This window comes from Talpa occidentalis, unplaced genomic scaffold (assembly GCF_014898055.3).
Source record: "Talpa occidentalis isolate TD23 unplaced genomic scaffold, MPIMG_talOcc4v2.1 talOcc4.6, whole genome shotgun sequence".
Taxonomy (NCBI): domain Eukaryota; kingdom Metazoa; phylum Chordata; class Mammalia; order Eulipotyphla; family Talpidae; genus Talpa; species Talpa occidentalis.
Window position 1 is genome coordinate 27,958,530 of NW_023604972.1, and position 16,721 is coordinate 27,975,250.

At 37.9% G+C, this 16,721-nt stretch overlaps 1 protein-coding gene across 12 annotated transcripts in view; it reads right to left on the reverse strand.

Annotated features, from left to right (window-relative positions):
- FRYL (FRY like transcription coactivator) overlaps positions 1-16,721 on the reverse strand; it is a 222,153-nt gene that overhangs the window by 77,407 nt on the left and 128,025 nt on the right. For 9 of the 12 annotated variants that reach the window (XM_054688115.1, XM_054688118.1, XM_054688116.1 and 6 more), the window contains 7 exons: positions 15,593-15,637; positions 13,125-13,228; positions 12,838-12,946; positions 9,705-9,791; positions 5,452-5,623; positions 4,874-5,006; positions 2,676-2,783 (listed from right to left, as the gene is read on the reverse strand). In XM_054688115.1, coding sequence (XP_054544090.1) covers positions 2,676-2,783; positions 4,874-5,006; positions 5,452-5,623; positions 9,705-9,791; positions 12,838-12,946; positions 13,125-13,228; positions 15,593-15,637 — 758 coding nt within the window. The remainder of the gene's footprint in view (positions 1-2,675; positions 2,784-4,873; positions 5,007-5,451; positions 5,624-9,704; positions 9,792-12,837; positions 12,947-13,124; positions 13,229-15,592; positions 15,638-16,721) is intronic. The other 3 variants (XM_054688121.1, XM_037529430.1, XM_054688119.1) reach the window with 1 other exon arrangement.

The window sequence follows — 16,721 nt, forward strand, 5'->3', positions numbered from 1 at the left end:
AGAAAAGAGCTATGAGCTTTCACCCTGCTGAACTCACTTCAGTGTTCACTACAGACAACCTTCACTGGCAATGGGTGAAGAGCACATTTGCCACAGCTAGAATCTCAGGAGGAATAAGGCACGAAGCAGAGCAGTTAGAGCAGCACTCAGAAAGACCACACAGGGTGAGATTAAGGCTCTCCAACCAGTGTTCTGTCCCTGCGGGTGGTACCAAAGGAGATACCTTGGGAGAGGAGAGTGTCAACCTCCATTATGCTGACTACAAAGCTTATCTCAAGATCTGCTAAATCCAGAATCTTATGCCTGTATGTGCTACACTAAAGGTATAAATGCATATTATCTGCTCATTATGTAGAAAACAACATGTAACTTGGTGAACTTAAGGCAGGAGAAAATTAATGAACTTCCCTCAGAGAGCAGCCAGGGCTATAAATTTACAATGTGCCTTTGTTTTGCTTGTTTTATTTTCAAGTCAACAAGATTTAAACTTCACAAATCCAAATGACAGAAATAGGGGACAAGAGAGAACAGACTCCAGAACATTTTATTTTGGGGGTAAAGTAAATCAGTAAATGCATATCACAGGGAAAAGAAGCAAAGTAAATAGTCTTTCACCAGCAACAATTAGAATGGGGAGAGATGAATTTATCTTCCCTAATGTTAACATGAACTTTGTAACTGTGCAATCTACTTCACAGCAACAATTAGAATGGGGAGAGATGCATTTATCTCATGGTGCAAACTTTCCCTCACTCTCTCTCCTCATAATCCTAAAAAGAGACAGCTACTGTTAATGTCTGATGGCAACCTCTAACAGTTGAGGGTCAAGGGTGTAAAGTAAGGTGTCTGGAAGGAGGATGTGCAAAGGCTAGCCAGAGCAGTCCATTAACTTTACTCAATGTGAATTTAACTCAAGACTTACTGATAAGTGCCCAGCAACCAGCAAAACACCTTTCAATATAGTCAAGTATCCCTGCTCTATGAAAATCACCGTACTTGGTTTCTCATTTGGGCACAGGCTGGCCAACAATGGCTCAAGGAGCAAGTAGTGCCAGGTACCACCTGGAATATCGTTGTGCCCACTCTTTCACACGCTGACAATGGCTGCTTTTGCACCCCCGTGATGGACAGGAGTAGTTGTGACAGTAATCTGCAAATCTTAAAATATTTATGACAGGTTCTTTCTAGAAAAAAGTTTTCTGACCCCTAACCTGAAGAGAATCCCCAATGATCTCAACAAAGCAGTGTTTCAATAGGCTATCACCTCAGCTCAGAAATCATTTTGGGAGCTAATATTTCAGTTTGGCTGTCATATTATTTATTCATTTTATAAAGCCTAATGGAGGAAAATTTTCAACCCTGAGGGGTCTGCAGTGAAAGAAAAAGTAAAGAGGAGACCTAGCCAGCACTCTAGTTGCTAAAGTAATGACTACAGGAAGAGTTAACATAATAATTAAAATCTAATTAATGGGTGTCATCACACACTGATAACACCCAAATGTTAAGGGATGATGTGCTAAAAAATTTCAAGACATTTTAGTAGATGGAAAGGTAGCAAGTTGAAAAGCAGGATTTGTAGGGGAATCCAAAAGAAACTGAAAGTTAAAAATAGAGCAGGGAGCCAATTGATACATGAAAAGATGCCTCATGTCACTAATCATCAGGGAAATGCAAATCAAAACCACAGTGAAATACCACCCCATACCTGGTAGAGAATGGCTGTCAATAAAAAGACAGGGAACAATGAGTGTTGTTGAGGTTATGGAGAAAAAAGACCCTATAGACTACTGGTAGGAATATAAATTGGTGTTGCCGCTGTGGAAAACAGCATGTAGGTTTTGGAAAAAATTAAGCAATAACATTTCTGGGTATTTATCTGAAGAAAACACTAACTAGGAAAGATATATGTTCATTGCAGCAATATTTACTACAGCCAAGGCATAGAAAAAAACTTAGGTGTCCACTGATAGCTGAATGGATAACAAAATATGTGTGTGTGTGTCTCATGGAATATTCTTCAGTCAAACAAAAAATGAAATCTTGCCATTTGTGACAATGCAATTCAACCTTGAAAGCTTTATATTAAGTGAACTAAGTAAGACAGAGAAAGACAAATACCAAATACTCTTACCTACATGTAGACTCTAAAAAAAAAAACAAAAAACAAAACCTAGCAGCCAAAAAGAACCTGAGCTCATAGATACAGAGAGCACAGCACTGGTTCCAGAGGCTGGGGTGGGGAGGGGTGGGTGGAGGTGGCAGGTGGGTAAATGGGTGAAGGGGATCAAAAAGTACAAATTTCCAGTTACATAAAATGAGTAAATCATGGTGATGCAAAGCATAGTAAGGTGACTTCAATTAATACTGTATTGCATGTTTGAAAGTTGCTGAGAGTAGACCTTAAAAGTTATCATAACAAGAAAATTTTATAACTATATATGGTGATGGATGTTAACTAGACTTATTGTGGTGACCACCTTGCAGTATATACAATATTACATGATTATGTTGTACACTGAAACTAATAGCATGCCACAAGTCAATTACATCCCTATAAAAAAATGGGAAGATGTTTCACAAAACAAAAAGACAAAGTAGGAGTTTACAAAGTAAAAATAAAGGATTTTCAATGCTCTTTTTCTTAATTACCACAGTAAACAGTAATTCTCACTGACCTTGCTAACAATTCAATGAGGTCAGTTCTGCTCATACCATCTGGAATCAACCTTGGAATAGCAGCAATACACGTTCTAAACAAGTCAATTTTGGGTTTTCTTTCCCCCCTGAGAAATAAATAACAGGATTTAATAAAAAGTATATTCCATATACTAGACAATGAATGCAAACTTGTAAAAACAGTTATAGAAAACAGTAACTCATCCCAGAAAGTTTAATTTACATTTAATATAAAACAGTACAAATCCAGTAAATTATTATTAATCATTATTAGACTACACAGATAATTCAGGAAAAGCAAAATATAGCTAAAGAGCAAAGGTTTTCTTTCAGCAATGAGAAAGCAATCATAGCTATTATGTTTAAATAAGTATTATATTACAATTATTCAAGTAAATATAATTTATAAATATTAAGCCTTTAATAACAATTAAAATAGTAAATATTATTGATATTATTAAATAACAAAATATTGATTTGGAGGACCTGTAATATTTTTTTTCATTTACTATCACATACTAACAAGGTTCTTGGAAAACAGACATTCTCATACACCACTGTTGCTGTCATTCTTATTATATTACTTCAGGCTATGTATTCCCCAGCCCACCCCCCTACCCCCACACACAAATATACATATTTAAAATTTTTATGTTACAAAACATGCCAATTTTTTTAAAAATCCTGGTTCCTCTATAGGCTTGATATAACAATTCTACTATATTTTCTCTTAGCTATTCAATTTTTATTTTAAATATATGACCTCTTACTACGATGGACTTTATTTAAGTCTATATTTCAAGGTGAGGCTGTTTATTTTACCAAAATGTTCTTTACTTGGCCTAATAATTTTCATGTAGAAAATAATTTCAGTGCTTTAAGTGTTTTGGGTCAGTATTCATTACAGCTGCAATGGACTTGCTAACTACTTTTACAAACTTTAAATAGTTTCTCTTTGCAAGGTTTCAATATGTGTGAGTTTGAGTTCCCATACTTTGTTTAATTTACCAGTCCCCAACAGCATGATTCCATTTTCAGTTGCCCCCAGTTAACTGTAAGTAATGCACCAACAGGTTTCCCTTTCAGTCCACAAATCTCTATGTAAGTAAGACACTATCACAATCAGTGACTAATCATATCACGGTTTTCAAAGCCTACCAAGATTGGCCACTGCCCATTCATTAGTTATTTGGTTCACATGTGGACAGCAAGGTGTGCAGTTGTACTGCTTCCTTGTCTCCAGCGCAACACTCAGGTGGCATTTTAACAAAACTGAAAATTGGCCAATAAAGATTAAAGGGCAACAAAGAAAAGAAAATTGATATTCCTTGACGTAAAATTTGAATCAGCCATTATGGGAATGCTGACCCTGGAATGGCTAGAGAACCTACATGTGCAGCCAGAGGAATGTGCAGTCAGTCACTGACATATGCGAGTGACATGGCTGTCAATAAAAAGGATGAAGACTTTCCAGAGGAAGTCACAGATGGGAAAATCTTATTAGACAAATGCTAAGAGATATTGGGGTAAACTAGTGTATAACTGTACATCAGTTGTATCGAAAGATCAAAGACCCAATTTGGTATTCTAAGATTATAATGCAGATATAGATATAAAAAAAGTCCTTCCTTATACAAAATATACAGAGATACTTCCTAGTGAATCAAAGAAGTTATTGCCATAAAATACATCCTCTTGAAGGAGGAAGTCCCTAACAATGAGGAAAAAAGATAATGTGATCCTCTGTGCAGTGATGTTCTGGGAATGGGGTAGGATGGGTTACTGCTTTGAAAACACTACTCATACATAATTCACATGGGTCCTTGGAAGAGATTGTCAGGTTTTCTTTTTTACTTCCAGGTCTCTGGAAATGAGCATTTGTTTGACTTGATAAACCAATCATGTCCACACATATCTGGGCTAACTAGCACACATCTATTGCTCACAGTAAATGTAGGGCCTTGTCACTGACCACAAAGTAGATAGAACTCCAGGATGACTTTTGGGATCTATTTTAGGTTGACAGCATTTTAAAGAATAAAACTGAATGCATGGAAGGAATCATTGTATTAATAACTGTAACAAATGCAACATGGCAGAAATCCAGAAAAAGACAGCGAAGGAAACAAGTAAGCAGGAATCAACCATCTCTAGTTTATGAAAGCAGAAGTAGCAACAAAGACAATTTACTACGTACGTAATCATGTCTTCAGGCTCCTTATTAGACATCTGCACGCTAGTCATACACATGGGTCTCCCAACTTCTTTGTCCAAATGTCTGAGGATGCTATCTAATGCTTTTCTCACTTGAGGATAGTAAACTGACATTCCTAAGAGGTGGGGAAAAACTCCCAGTTATAAAATGTGAGAAGTTAGGTAATTACAATTACCATCTGTAAAAAATATACGCCTGCCAATTTTTAAATAACATTCACTTATTTGTTATTACAAAAAGAGTTTCTTTTGCACTTTGAATTTTCCCAGACAGTTCAGCAGACTGGAGGAAAATTGTAAGTATATGCATAGAACTGAAATCAATTTAAAGAAAGTACAAAATATAGTGAATAGCATCATATAAGAAAAAGACTTAGCCAGAAGACTCTTCCCGTGAAGACTTACAGATATTTCAGAAAATGTTTTCATTTTTTCATTACTCTGAATACTGGAATAAGCCACCATAGGCAATTATATATCTTTCAGGTTTGGTCATAGGCTTTGCCAGAAGAATAACACATTGTATCACAAAGTGATTTATTCATTCCAGATGATACTAACCTATGACTTTTGCTTCTTCATCTGTCAAGGTTTTACTGAGAAAGGTTTTCTTCACCCGAAGAGTGTTTCCTGAGGGAAGGATAACTCCTGTTGTTGGCATTGGTGGCTCCCCATCTTTCTGCTGCAAGCTGTCCGCTATTACGAGGAAGACTCTGAGGCCTATGTTCATTCTCTTCAGAAAAAAAGAGTTTCAAAGTAAAAAAGTCAGGATGTCAGACAGATCTTCCTTTCACATTAGCAACTTCTCATCAGATCACACCGGCAGGTGGGGCAAGGAGCACAGCAAGGACATCAACCTCTTCTGTCCAACATTTTTAACATTTTAAGCTCCAGTCCAGGCACTGGAGATTGCTGTACGATCAAATTCCCAAATGCGGGGCCTCCCTGGTGGCGCAAGGGGTTAAGCACAGCACTATGAAGCAATCTGCAGCCTTTGCAGCATGATTTTGATCCCCGGCTGGCCAGGGAGCTACCCACATGGCACAGCAGACCTCTCCTGACTCGCCTGCTGCTCCCCTCAGCAGTGTATTTCAGTCGATCTGCCTGTTCTGCTCCCTGCTCTGTCTCTGGTGAATCTTCTCACTCCCTGCATCTCTGGCCTGTACCCCAGTTCTTATATGCATAAATAAATAAATCTTTAAAAAAAAAATTTCCAAATGCTACCCCCTCCCACTCACTTCTATGGTGAGCTGGTTCTCTTATTCTCTATAAGCTCATTTCAAACCACTTCCATCCTTCTTCAACTCTCCTACCATGCCCTTGCCTCTCTCAGGAGTTAATTTGTCTCCTGCTTCTCTGGGAGTGGAGAAGGGAATCAACTTCCCTTCGTCTCTTAAACACCAGTTTAGTTATATTTGTACCTCTTCATCCTTTGCTCTCATTACAGTTGAGGGGTGCTGTTATTAGAATCCCATTAGTTGATGCATTTTCAGGAAAACTACACTACCCAGCCTTCTTTCTTGCATCAACATTTCCCTTTCAACAGTATCAGTCCCAATGCTGTGACCTGTACTCAAATACTACCCCTGAAGCAACTCACTCATCAGTGTCCATACTGCTCAAAAACAGTGGGCATTTTTCCTGCATCCTACTTAACTTTTCAGCAGTAGGGGACACTGCCAAGTAGTTCTTTTCTAAAACACTCCCTTGCTGTGTGATTGCTGGCTGTGCCATCTCTGGCCTCATTTCAGGTTGAACCTCCTTTCTCTACACATGAAATTATTAAGAGACTCTTTCAAGATGAGGTCCTAGGTTGCCTTCTCATGGTTTCTTCTTTTCTCCAAAGCAAGTCCATGTTTATATGGCTTCAATTACCACCCAGACTTGCTCAACCACTAGTTTTTTTTTTTTTAAATAAATTTTATTTTTATATTCCCCATACAATTGCAATCCCCTTATTTTGACCCAATCCCTCCCCCCTCCCCGCCCCCAGGCCCCATAGAGTGTCTCTGGTTCATAGTTTTTTGTTGATTTTTTTTTTTAAGATTTATTTATTTATTTATACAAGCACTGGGTACAGCCAGAAGGGCGGGAGGGTGAGAGAATTCACCAGAGCGGGGAGCAGAGCAGGCAGAAGGACCAAAGTGCACTGCTGAGGGGAGCAGCAGGTGGCAGGAGAGGTTCTGCGCGCCATGTGGGATCCTCCTCTGGTGGCCGGGGAGCAGCTGGGGATCGAACCGGTGCTGCAGAGGCCGCGGGCAGCTTCGCAACCCAGTGCTCAACCGCTGCGCCACCAGGGAGGCCCCTGATTTTGATTCTTATAGTTATTCATTTTCCTGGTCCCTTATTAAAGTTTTCTAGATTCCTGCTATGAGTGAGACCATCCGGTATTTTTCTTCAACCACTAGTTTTTATAAACCTAACTTCTCCCTGAATTTGCACCTAAGACCCACTTGACATTTCTCCTTGGCTGTTAGAAAAGATGCCTCAGATTTGACATGTTCGAACCAAATGCACTTCCCGCACACACAAACTTGAGCCCTCCTCAAAGTTTCTTTTCTCAGTACACAGCCTTCTCTCCACCTAAACCCCACTATCTCAGACCTGATTGCCATCAGCTCTGATCTACACCAGTGGTCTCCATGGTGGGTACATGCATCCCAGTGTGTGTGCAAGATAGTTTTGTACAGGGAGAAAATACAACTTGTATTTTTTTTTTTTTTTTTTAAGAACATTAAGGCTTTCAGCTTTACTCATCTTTGTATTTCACACAGTACTGGTGCCTTCCCTTAGTCTAAATATCAGACGGTCACATCACACAAAGAAGACATCTTGAAGGAGGTGGGGAAGCTCCAGGAGATTCTGGGGCTCAGACGTGCCCTCACTTATTCATTGATTCTTTGGGTATATTGCTACTTGCATGTATTTGATTCAATGGATTCATGGATTAGTTTAAGTCAGGTAAAATTAACTAGCTCTTACAAACTTAAAAAGTATTGGGGGAAAAAAAGGAAATTGAAGATAATTCTAATAAAATGAGACTAAATGATTAACAACAAAATAGCGGAACAGGTACTGCTTCTATTCCTAGTATGAGAGCCTCAGTGGGAAAATACTTTCAGAAATAGGGCCTCCCCAGTGGCGAAGCGGTTGAGTGCTGGGTTGCGAAGCTGCCCGCAGCCTCTGCAGCACCGGTTCGATCCCCAGCCACTCCCCGGCCACCGGAGGAGGGTCCCACATGGTGCACAGACCTCTCCTGCTGCCTGCTGCTCCTCTCAGCAGTGTACTTCAGTCTGCCTGCTCTGCTCCCAGCTCTGGCTCTGGTGAATTCTCTCACCCTCCCGCGCTTCTGACTGTACCCATTGCTTGTATAAATAAATCTTTTTTTAAAAAAAAAAAGTTATTCACTGAAGAGAATATTTTTGAAAATGGTGTTTAAGAAAATGTTTCATTATGTGATATTTGCTGCTGAAAACCAAAGTATGTCATTTATAAAAACACTCATGTCTGCTTACTTTATAAATCTGCAATTATTTAAGATTTTTTCCACATTTTAATTGAAATAATATTTAAGTTAACATTCTCATAAACATTTTTGCTCATTTAAAAAATGTGCAGGGCCTCCCCTGGTGGCACAGGCAGTTGAGCACAGGGCTGTGAAGCTGTCTGCAGCCTCTGCAGTGCTGGTTCAATCCCAACCGGCCTGCGAGGGTCCCACATGGTGCGGCAGCCCTCTCCTGTCGCGCCCACTGCTCCCTTCAGCAGTGTATTTCATCAGTCTGCCTGTTCTGTTCCCCACCCTGGCTCTGGTGAATTCTCTCACCCTCCCGCACTTCTGACTGTACCCAGCACTTGTATAAAAATAAATAAATCTTTTAATACATAAATAATTTAAAAAAATAAAAAATCTGCCATTAGGGGCCTCCCCAGTGGCGCAGTGGATTGAACACCGTGCTGTGAAGCTGTCCACAGCCTCTGCAGTGCTGGTTCGATTCCCAGCTGGCCAGGGAGATACCCACACGGTGCAGCAGACCTCTCCTGCCTCACCCACTGCTCCCCTCAGCAGCGTCTTTGGTCTGCTGCCTATTCTGCTTCCCGCTCTGTCTCTGGTGAATTCTCTCACCCTCCCGTGCCTCTGACTGTACCCTGGTTCTTTATAAATAAATCTTTAAAAAAAAAAGGTGCTTTAAAAAAATTAAAAATCTACAATTAACTATTACTGATCTTAAAAGTCCTACAAATGAAAAACTTCAATAACTTTCCAATCCCATTGTTAAAATTCTCATTCCAAGTGTTTGTCTGTATAAACTTAGGATATGACTATGAGAGGGATCACAAAATAATAGTAGTAGGGGAAAACAGTAACACCGATTTTGTCTGCTTACTTTCTCAAATGGCATTAGATTCCAATGAACAATTTGTAAAATAATTTGAGGTTACTACTGAGTAAGAGGGCCACAGAAGTAGGAAACAACATTCTTGTCTGCTTTTTTAATTGTAAGATCCATGTGGAGGAAAGGATTTTTGTCTGTCTCCAGCACCTAAAACAATGCCTGATACATTTCAGCTGCTCATTAAGTGCTGAGTGAATGTTATTTATTTAAAAATATCTTAAACATTAAGTCATTTAATGTAGAAGAAACATGAAATCTTGTTATAACTTCCATAAACTAGCTGGCCTAGCTAACCTGGAAAAGAATTACTAAACTATTCAGCCAGTCATGAGAAAGTTTAGATAACTTGTTGAGAGAGAGAGAAAGAAAGAGAGACTAAGATACTATATTAATTACTACATTGAATTTTTTTTTTTTTACCTCTGGATTAATGGTGAAAGTTTTAGTAGATTTTCCAACACTGAGAAGATCAAATATTATCTCTTTCATTGCAAAATCCAAACGTTCCTAGAAAAACAATTAAAGAATTCCTGTAACTTGCTACTACTGAATGTTAGGTATCATGCTAAGAATTATACACATAATGGCAACAATTCAGGTCAGTGCCCATCAGAAATACATTATTTAGTTGGAAAAAAATATGAATTATGGTTTAAAATGACTATAAATATATGATTTAATTGTTGAAAGTTTTAATACCCAAACCAACAGGATGAAAGCTTTAAACACTCATTCACCAAAATCATATTCAAAATCTAAGTGAAGGAATTCCTAGAATTATGATGCAAGGAAGTCCTAAGACAATAGCTATGTGCCAGGCCTACAGAGCAATGAGTTCACATCAGGACAGGAGGAACAGGGGTCCAGATGGAAAAACTTCCAGGGGAGAAAAAGTTAACTAACAAGAGTAACTTAGTTAAAAATTAGTAAGTGTGGGTCTCCCTGGTGGTGCAAGGGGTTAAGCACTGCACTATGAAGCTGTCCACAGCCTCTGCAGCACAACTTTGATCCCTGGCCAGCCAGGGAGAAACCCACAGGGCAAGAAAGACTTCTCCTGCCTCTCCTGCCTCTCCCCTCAGCAGTGTATTTCAGTCTGCCTGTTCTGTTCCCCACTCTGTCTCTGATGGATCCTCTTACCCCCCGCATCTCTGGCCTGTACCCCAGCTCTTGTATGCATAAATAAATCTTGAAAAAAATTAAAGAATTAGTAAGTGTAACAGACATTTGAGAGTTTTATAGTTCTAGTAGAGTGTTAGTGTGAGGTAAGAAATCCACTACAGGGGAAACAATCCTAAGAGAATTTTTAAAAAAAGGAAAATTTTCTGAGAACACTAGTTCAAAATCACAATTTGCTTCCACTCACCTCTTTTTTAAAGAACTTTTTGAAAATTTTATTTTTGTGTAGAAGAACTGAGCTATAGGTCAGAGGTGTGGGGTGTGAGAGGATTCACCAGAGACAGAGTGGGGAACCGAACAGGTCGATGAACTGAAATACACTGCTGAAAGAAGCAGCAGGGGAGACAGGAGAGGTCTGATACACCATGTGGGTAGCTCCCCGGCCAGGCATCCAACTCAGGTCATATCAGTGATGGCGCTGAAACTTAACCCCTAGGCCACCAGGGAGGCCCTTGCTCCCACTCATCTTACTGATATATTTATACTTATCTAATTATGATGAATTTTGTCCTCCAGAGATAAGGAGTATATTTTATTTAAATATTCCTTATTTTTTTTTTTTTATAGAGGCATGTTATTTATTTATTTATTTGTTTGTTCTGTTTATACAAGCACTGGGTACAGTCAGAAGCGCGGGAGGGTGAGAGAATTCACCAGAGGCAGAGTGGGGAGCAGAGCAGGCAGAAGGACCGAAGTACACTGCTGAGGGGAGCAGCGGGCGGCAGGAGAGGTCTGCGTGCCATGTGGGACCCTCCTCCGGGGGCCGGGGAGCAGCCGGGGATCGAACTGGTGCTGCAGAGGCCGCGGGCAGCTTCGCAACCCAGCGCTCAACCACTGCGCCACCGGGGAGGCCCTAAATATTCCTTATTTTTTTTACTGTCAAAAATAATTACATTGTGGATTATCTACATTGTCATAATTTTAGCTCAAAGCATTTGGAATCAAAACATTTTCCTAAATTGAGGAGGTAAGCCTATCCAATTTTCTCTCAGCTGATGTCCCCACAGTGTGACCAAAACCTTGGATCTGCTTGCTCACAGGTCCACTCTCCCTCCAAGAGACCTTCCCTTACTAGTGAGTCCTAGGGCAAGTTAGGGATAATTAGGCAGCTTCGGGGACAGTGCAAAGACTTCAGGAGAGTTAAGGAAGGCTCCAGAGATGAGGGCAACATATTCCAAAGGGGACTAGTCAAACACCCCAGGACTAGGGGCAAAAGGACATTCCGGAACAAGGATGATAAAGAAAAGTGTGCTAAGGGCTGGATCACAGAGAAGTAGTTCTGGGCACAAAGAGTGAGTGAGTCCACAGAGAATTAACCAATCACAAAGGAACTGGTGGGGCTTTAGAATAATTAGGAAAAGAAGGTGTATATTCCCTGAGGCACAGCTCCACTTTGTTTTCCTTGCCCCTCCCTGGCCTGGTTCTACTGGCCTGGGAGTCCCACTTTATTTCTGTTCCTTTTCTCCTTAATAAGCTTTTTCATTCTCTAAACAAGTCTGCCTCTTTTCACTTGTTTTCCTGAGCATCTGCAAAGTTCCTGCTGTGGCTTCATGACACACCAATCATGGTGGTCTAGTGGCTGGGATCCAGCGCTGTCACCACAGACTGGGATCCATTCCTGGCTGGGAGACTAGGCCTGAAAACCTGAAATTACCATATCACTAGCAGCCACCATGATATTCCCAGAATGCCTTGTAACACAGGCATTAGGATGTGGTTTAGACACTGCCATATGGTATGTTCATGAGTGTTTTTGGGAACTGGGGTACATGATGAGATGGCAGGGAGGGAAGAGGATGGAAAATTCCATTTTACTGTGAGGATCAGGACAGCCAGAGGCAGTGGCTTCTCTGAAAGCCTGTTTCTGTATTTCTCCTTTAGTCATTCAGACTAGAACCTGTTTCTTCAGTCCTACTAGTGATTCTGTGAACTATCTATATTCCTGAAAAGATCCCTCTAAATCAGCTCCAGGGGATTCTAGTATCTACAGACAGGAACAAGAAATATGCAGAGTATGAAAACAATTTCCCAAAAATTTTTTGAAGATATGCAGGAAGTAATTAGTAAATGGACTAACAGTAGGAATAGGCGTCACTTTCACTGACTCTTCCTGAAACTTGTTTTCCACTGTAGGTCTCTCCTTCTCCAAAGACCAGTGATTTGAACTTATTTCATCACAAACATTATTAGCATCTTTGATTTTTTACTCTTTTAAGCAAACATTTATTTTTCACTATTCAACATTTGTGATCAAAACATTTGTTATCATTTTAACTTTTAGATGTGTAATTAGTTTGAAAACTAATGTTATGATGAAAGAGTTATGATGAGAGATGACTCTTTCAATTTACACGTAAATTTGAGGAAAGGCACTCACCTGAGCAATGAACTGAATAATCTTCACAAATATATTGAGAGGTGTGTCACGAGGAACCACACTACGCGAACCCTTTGGGAAAAGTGCTGACACTATGCTCATAAGACGACTATAGGAGAAAGAAGTTAATCATCGTGAGATAATGACATTAACAGAACGTTAGCAAAACAGTCTTCCTAGTCTTCATAATGTATATTGCTCCCCAAGGTATTAACAAGAATTCCATTACTGTGATATTTTTTAACCAACATTTTATTTAAAGTACACTTTAAAACAAAGTCACTCACCTTTGTGTTACAGTGTTGCTTTCACATTTTATTCTAATAACATAAACCCATAACAATCTATACAAAGATTCCAGTGCAACTCGAGACATTTTAGGATCTTTATTCTGTTTAGAAATGAAAGAGAATAAAAATAAGCATATTTTTGAAAGCGCTTGCAATCATTTAAAGATCAATACATTCTCTGCCCAAAACTGAAAATCCTCACTCCCCGTTGTGGTATTTCATCTAAATCACGTTTGAATATGTAACTGTATACTTTGTCTACTGCAAGGACGGGCAGCTCAAAAGTAATGATAAATAAGGAAATTCTGAGCCATTCCTTAAATTCGCAAAAAATATTAGAATTATATTAGAAATATTAGAATTATATTTCTAAGAATTCCAAAATCAAACATCAACTTACTTGATGGTAAAAGTTACACGCAATATTGATACAATGACGGATTACTCATCGTTGCAATAATTAATTGCAGCCCATACTTAATTAACATTTAGATCACCGAATGTCATTACAGAATTTGCATTTACAAAATAATGCCAGACATGAGTGCTGGGTTATCCTTAGAAGAGGGAATATGGAATGGTGGGTTAAGAGCAAGGATTCTGAATTTATGAAAACTGGCATCATATGCAGACCCCACCCTTAGGTATGGTTATCAGTAGGTGCCATGATGTCCTGATCTCTACAATTGAGAATATGGTAACTGCCTCACAGATGAATGGAGACTGTATGTGAAAAACACTTGGAATAGTGCCAGGCACAAGGTCAGTGTTACGCCTTATGCCTTTAGCTTTTATTTAGAAGTATAACATTATTGTTTAAATTGTTATTTAGAAAAGTATTCCATTTTGAGCACAATTTGATTAGTATACTTTTCCTTCATACCAACCATTATGTCAAGTTCTCAAATATCCAGTTATGCAATGAGATTTGAGAATTTTGGAGATGTAGCTAACAATTACCTTTATTAGGAGAAAGGCTTTACACAACCTGTAATCTGGTACTAGGATATACTGGCATGGCTGCTATAAATTAGCACTTATTTGATTGAGTTTGGGGATTTATTATTGCTAAATAATTATTTTATATATAGCAATTGTCAGAGGTGAGTTTTTAAACACTAAGCAATTTGGCCATGCTGTTTATATTTCTTAGGATACAGAATAATGGACATCTACATATATGATTTGAAGTACTGTGAAAAGATAACAACAGAGGATGTTTTTAGGAAGACAACCCATAGAAAATTTTTATATCTATCTACATAAATATTTGATATAATTAAGAATGAACTATCAATTACTCTCTGGACAGAGTCAACACCAATCCTTTCTTCCATGGCCAGATCCATAATGATCCAAATTCAAATAAACTCCCTAAGTAGTTTTCTACTAATCTGTTATTAATATAACCAAAGTAGCATAGAAAAAAACAATGTGTATATATTGCTAATATAACCAAGACTATTGTCGTAATCTTTTGTATCATAAAACTTTTTCAATCATTTAAATCCAAGCTAATATTAAATGAGTTCGATTAGTTTTATGACACTCAAAATAACACATCAAATATTTTCAAAACATGAATATAAATATCAAATTATGTTAAAATATTTAAATCCATCTCCTCATAAAATTGTTCACATATAAATGGTAATAAAGTATCTGGGTTATCTTATGTTAAGTGCTAAGATATCTAGCATGAAAATAAACCTCATTTTCAAAATCTTTAAGATGGGTCACTATGTTTACAAAGCAGATTTTATAATAAGCAATGTCAAAAAACAAGATGAAAAGTGCTATCAATTACTATTTATTTGGTTACTACAATGCTGTTATACATTTCTAAATAATAAAAACATCTTAAATTGATCTGAGTCTTAAAGATATATAATCCCTTAGTTACAATTTTGGTCAAATCTGAATCAGATCATATGAATAAAAATCCAATAAAGTTACAATACAATAAAGTTTTGATATGTTAGTCAAATATGTTTTTTGGCAGCAATCAGTTTAATGTTTCTCCCATTTCTTTTCTACTGTGAAACCAAGAAAAAAATGATTTGCTTAGACCTAATCCAATAGGATAAAAGTTTTTAAAAGTCACATATCAAAATCATATTCCAAATCAAAGCAACTGACTCCTTGAAATTCATTCTAAAAAAATTTTTTTAATCTCACTTATAACAGCTAATGTGAATTAGAATATTTCCAAATTGATGCTTTTGGTTTAAAGTCAATATTCAGTATCACTTCTGCCTTAAATCCATCATCATGGAGTGACATCAATATTAAACCTTCTGTAGATTGTTTCTGCCGCATGCTGCTTTTTTTTTTTTTTTAACAATAGGAGAAGCAGGTTTGAATAAATACATTTGACATGCAATGCAACAATGACTAACAGGAAAAAAAAGCCACACTTAAAGGATATAAAGCAATATTTTACTTGTAGCATCAACACAACTCACCTGGAGTGTTTCTATTTGTTTTCTGATACTGTTGTTAGATGGCATCTAAATAAAGCAATGTGAGACAGCAAACATAAACATGAGATGCAGCACATGCATGTTAGATGAAAACAAGCACAAAACAAGACAGCTCTTCACCAAGGTCTCTATTTAGAAGAAATCTGAGATTTCCAAGAAAGTGGCCAGAAACACTAAGATGAAAAGTAATCCTAAAATTTGGGCATCACAGGCTGTATCTACAATGCAAACTGAGAGACAGCAGTTAAATTTTAACTCCCTATGTTTTCCTTGCAAAGCGTGACATTTGAGTTCACACAAGTTTACATTTTCAAAAGAAATTAAGTCCACTTTGTAGAAGAAAAATCTCCAAAATTTAAATTTTGTATTTTATCTATTTATTATTTCTCTCTCTCTCTTCTAATTATTTTTTAGAAAGTCTGAATATTTTTGACATGATCTCAAAGACTCCAAGGCAAAAGAATAGGAAACCACCAAGTTCTGTTTGGGACAAAAATAATAGATGTAACATTTCCAGTGGAAATACACTGATGCCCTCACATGGTATTTATGGGCCTAGGACTACAGCCATTTTTCATGGTCACCAACTTCAAAAACTGGTACTGTAATTTAAAAAAATTATGCACTATCCTAAAGTGCCTTGAAAAACATACATTTATTCTTAAGACTCTCAAGAAGAATGCCTATTAAACACCTCAGAATTATAGTCAAAATACTATCTTAAAATATTCAGTACAACAGCATTTCTTATAGTACATTGAAAGATAACATGGTAGACCAGAGAGAGCAAAGGTTATGAACTGAAAAACTCCAGATGCAAACCCTATCTCTCTCATATTTTGGCTCCCCAGATATGGATTACTAATCTTCTTTAAATCTGAGTTACAGTAAGAATTAAAGAAATATATTGGGAGTTTATTTGAATCTCAAAGTCAATTTTGGTAAGGCCTTTATATCAGAGGAATTTTTCCTATATATAAAACAAATTATTGCCATTGCAACAGATAACTATTATAGTTTTCCCCTGCATGCTAACTCACCTCCTCTATGCAGTCTAGCCACACTATAACAAACTTAATGAACAGGAAACAACTCATAAAATTTCTGCTGA